We start from the raw sequence: 3,950 nt of genomic DNA on the forward strand, positions 1-3,950 counted from the left end.
CTTATTCTTTTCTTTTTGGCAACATTAAACAGTTAATCAAACTTCCTCTATTTCCCAACAGAAGTGAAAATTCCTATGGAAAAGTCCATGATTCAAAATATTTCCCAGCACTTCATTTGCCATTGCTTCTTAAAGAAACTTTTACCAATAATAGTTGAGTTTAGGCAAAAACTATCTCTAATAATAAAAAGTGCAATATGCTCATTAGACCGGACATCCTTCCGGACGACCTTCTGGATGAAGCCGGGGCTGCGAGGGAAGCCCAGGTCCCGGGTGCCAGAGGAGAGCTGGTGCCCACAGCCAGGGGAAGAAAGGCCTACGCTTGCATGAATTTCGTGCATCAGGCCTTTAGTTCTCTAAATAATTCTCTAAAAATAATGATTTTTTTAAAACATAAAGCTCCATTTTCTATTACTTAATATGGCAGGTTTATGAACTTATCATGAGGTCACCATCTCTTACCCATATGCCTCATTATTATAATGTCAAGGCTTCTGCAATCCCTGAAAATTCTAGAGCAATTGCCTCTCCTAAGAAGCAACAGCTTGGTACCCACAGCCACCAAGGGCTCCGTGACATCCTCCAGACCGGTGTCACCCATTGACACAGAGTGCAAGCCACATATACAATTCTGAACTCTCTACTAGATACCTTAAAAAGGAAACAGATAAATTCATTTTCATGATCTATTTTATTTAACTTAATATATCCAAAATGTTATTATTTCAACATGTAATCAAGTAAAAATGTGTCCATGAGGTATTTTCTATTATTTTTCATATTCTCCCAAGATTCAGTGTGTATTTTACACCTACTTTGAACACCTACAGTATGTCTCAATTTGGATGACCATATTTCAAGTGCTCATTACCATCATGACCCTGACTACCATATTAGGTATTGCAGTTACCAATCATCTTGGACCACAACCAAAAAAACCCTTGAAATGAGACTCTGAACTCTGTCTCAGCCTTGATATGACACCTCTACCAAGCATCTTTACACCCCATCAAACTCAATTTCTCTCCCCTGGAGCCCTAGCTCACTCACCGATGTCCCACTACTCCACCCACCAATCCAGTGGTGGCCATACTTGCCAGTGAAACCTAACGTACTTCCCACTTCCACACTACAAAATTCATCAGGCACCGATCTTGTCATCTTGCCAAGACTAACTCAACAAAAGTGTTCACTTCCTACTCTCTTACAAAATGTGCTGTATTAAAATTACTTTGTGAAAGTAGCATGAGATTACTGTTAATACATTTGCAATTTGGACGTGCTAGGTCAACTAACATGTGAAATGAAATCTTCCAAGAAAGAGATGGGGCAAGAAAACATGACATAAGGGAAAACCAATTGGATTGGGATTCAAGCTGGGATGTCAGTTCCAGCTCTGCCACCAGAAAGCATTATATTCCCGGACAACCTACAAATACGCTGACTCTCCAAAGTGTGATGTAGTATATAAAATTCTAGACTAAATGATTCTGAAGCCCCATTCAATATCGGGTACTCTACAATTGCAGAAACTATTTTCATAAAAGAAGGAAGATTTAGGGGATGAGAATGAGAGAGAATAAACCCATTTGGGACAGTTAATATTTCCTTTATATATAGAATGGAAAACATGAAGCTTGAATTCCTTATCAAAAGTAAAAATAGAAATAAAATTAAAAATTCCTCATCTGTATTCTCAATTCCTAGTTTTTCTTTTCCAAACGGAAGTTATTCTGTCCAAGGATTTCTTCAGGGCAAATTTGACATCCTTATTCCTCAGGCTGTAGATTAATGGGTTCAACATGGGCACCACGATGGTATAGAAGAGAGAAGACACTTTGCCCTGGTCAAGGGGTAAAACAGAAGGCGGTTTGAGGTACATGAACGCTCCTGACCCAAAGAAAAGAGAAACTGCCATGATGTGGGAGCTGCAGGTGCTGAAGGCTTTGGACCTGCCTTCAGTGGAGCTAATGTGGAAAATGCTGGAAAGAATGAAGCCGTAGGAGATAAAAATGGTAGCAATGGGCAGCCCAATGCCAACGGCCACAACAAAAAAGACCACCAGCAAATTGACGTAAGAGGTGTTGCAGGCCAGCTCGAGGAAAGGAATGATGTCACACATGTAATGATTGATGAGGTTGTCAGCACAAAAGGTCAGAAACATTATATGTCCTATATGAGCCACAGCCCCCCAAGTCCCCATCCCATAGACTCCCAACAGAAGAGACAAACACATCTGCGGAGACATGGTGACCGTGTACAACAGTGGCTTGCAGATGGCAACATAGCGGTCATATGCCATGGCTGAGAGGACGAAGGATTCCGAAAACACAAAGAAACAGAAGAAAAAGAACTGAGTCACACATCCCGCATAGGAGATGGTGTTCTTCTTTGAGACAAAACTCATCAGCATTTTGGGGGTGACGGTAGTGGAGAAACTCAAATCTATGAAGGACAAGTTGAAGAGGAAAAAATACATGGGAATATGAAGGTGAGAGTTCAGCCCAATCAACGTGATCATGCCCAGGTTCCCCACCACAGTGACCATGTAAAAACCCAGAAACAGAAAGAAGAGGGGGAGCTGGAGTCCTGGCCGGTCTGTCAAGCCCGAGAGGATAAACTCTGTCACCAAGGAGCTGTTATCTGCAGCCATTCTCCTCCGGGAGGGTCTGGGAGGGAAAAGGAAAGAATTGCTTAGGGAAAGAGAGGGGAAGTACCCTATTCTTGAGAACAGTATTCGAACACAGGTTTTGAACTTGAAAGAAGATGGCATTTTCTTGTACCTGCATCTCTGTCTTTATGGTCCCAAAGTGCCTTGAACCTTGCTAGTAACTGTGGGTGAAATCTGCCTCCCAGGTAAGGGCCAATCCAACTGAGGAGAAAGCCCACCAAGCCCCGCAGGGATGACCCTGCAGCCTGCCTCTTCCTCCCCTCTAAAGCCCTCGCTCAAGTTCTGTAAGACTTTCTCTCGGGAGCTGTTGAGAGGCTGAAGCCAGTGGGCCCTGCCCAGACCGTCCACTTTCGGTCAGTGCTCATCAGAACAGGAAGATGAGGTCGTGTTGCCTCGCCTTTAGCTGGGATGGCTGTGGAACATTGCGTGAAAATAATACTGGAGTAGTACGGTAAAGGGACTAATGAAACCCAAGAAACACCGACCCCAGCATAACTATGCTAGTGGCGCTGTTTTAATGCTCTGGGGCGCTCTGAGGAAACCCCTTTAACAGATGAAGACACTGGGCTTACCAGTAAGCTCCTTGCACAAGGCCCAGTCCTTCTAAGTGGCTCCCGGGGGTGGAGGTTAACCTCTCTGCTCCAGGACCCACCTGGCCAGGCAGGCGCTCCCCTCCTTCTGCCTGGAGTCACAGCGCTGCGCTGCGCTGGCTCCCACCCATCTCTCTCCTGGAGACTCAGATGGCCCTGGTGAAAAGGAGGGGACAACTCAGAGCTCAGACCCCTCTGCTTCTGCTTCTCTCCTTTAAAAATCAAAACCTCCAGGTGGCTTTGGCTCTCCTGTGGAGCTGCAGAACACGATGCCGGCCTGGTTTTGTCCTGAGCCTCCTGTGCAGCTTCTAGGGATGAGGCAGCACCTTGGATAACGCCGATGGATAACTGGGGACTGAGCGTTTAATTCTGGAGCAGAGCCCGCAGTGACCTAGTTATGGAGGCTCCCTCAGGATCACTGCTCCCTAAGGAAGAAGGAGAGTTTTTTAGGCCCTTGATAATGCTTGGTGGGGCTTTTAATGGCCCAACCTGTCATCCAGGTTACATCTTTCCAAGTACAATTAAGAGCAGAGCTCTGTGGTCAAAATAATTCTTGTGCTTCTATTGAGCACTTACTGTATACTGTGCATCTGACCTGGCACCCTCCTCCAAAGGACCCAAAGCAACACACAGATAATTTGACCGTGTTTATTCCTCACAACAGCCATATGGGTTAGGGTCTATCAATC

The 3,950-nt window shown here is 44.9% G+C and overlaps 1 protein-coding gene across 1 annotated transcript; it reads right to left on the minus strand.

Moving 5' to 3' along the window:
• Positions 1-1,696: 1,696 nt before the first annotated feature.
• On the minus strand, positions 1,697-2,653 carry LOC307094275 (olfactory receptor 8B12-like; the record flags this gene model as incomplete). The annotated part of the gene is made up of 1 exon (XM_079762955.1): positions 1,697-2,653. The coding sequence occupies one exon, from the start codon at positions 2,651-2,653 to the stop codon at positions 1,697-1,699; it is 957 nt and encodes a 318-aa protein (XP_079619081.1).
• Between the last annotated feature and the right edge of the window lie 1,297 nt (positions 2,654-3,950).

Source organism: Cnephaeus nilssonii, assembly GCF_951640355.1.
Source record: "Cnephaeus nilssonii genome assembly, chromosome: 22".
Classification (NCBI taxonomy): domain Eukaryota; kingdom Metazoa; phylum Chordata; class Mammalia; order Chiroptera; family Vespertilionidae; genus Cnephaeus; species Cnephaeus nilssonii.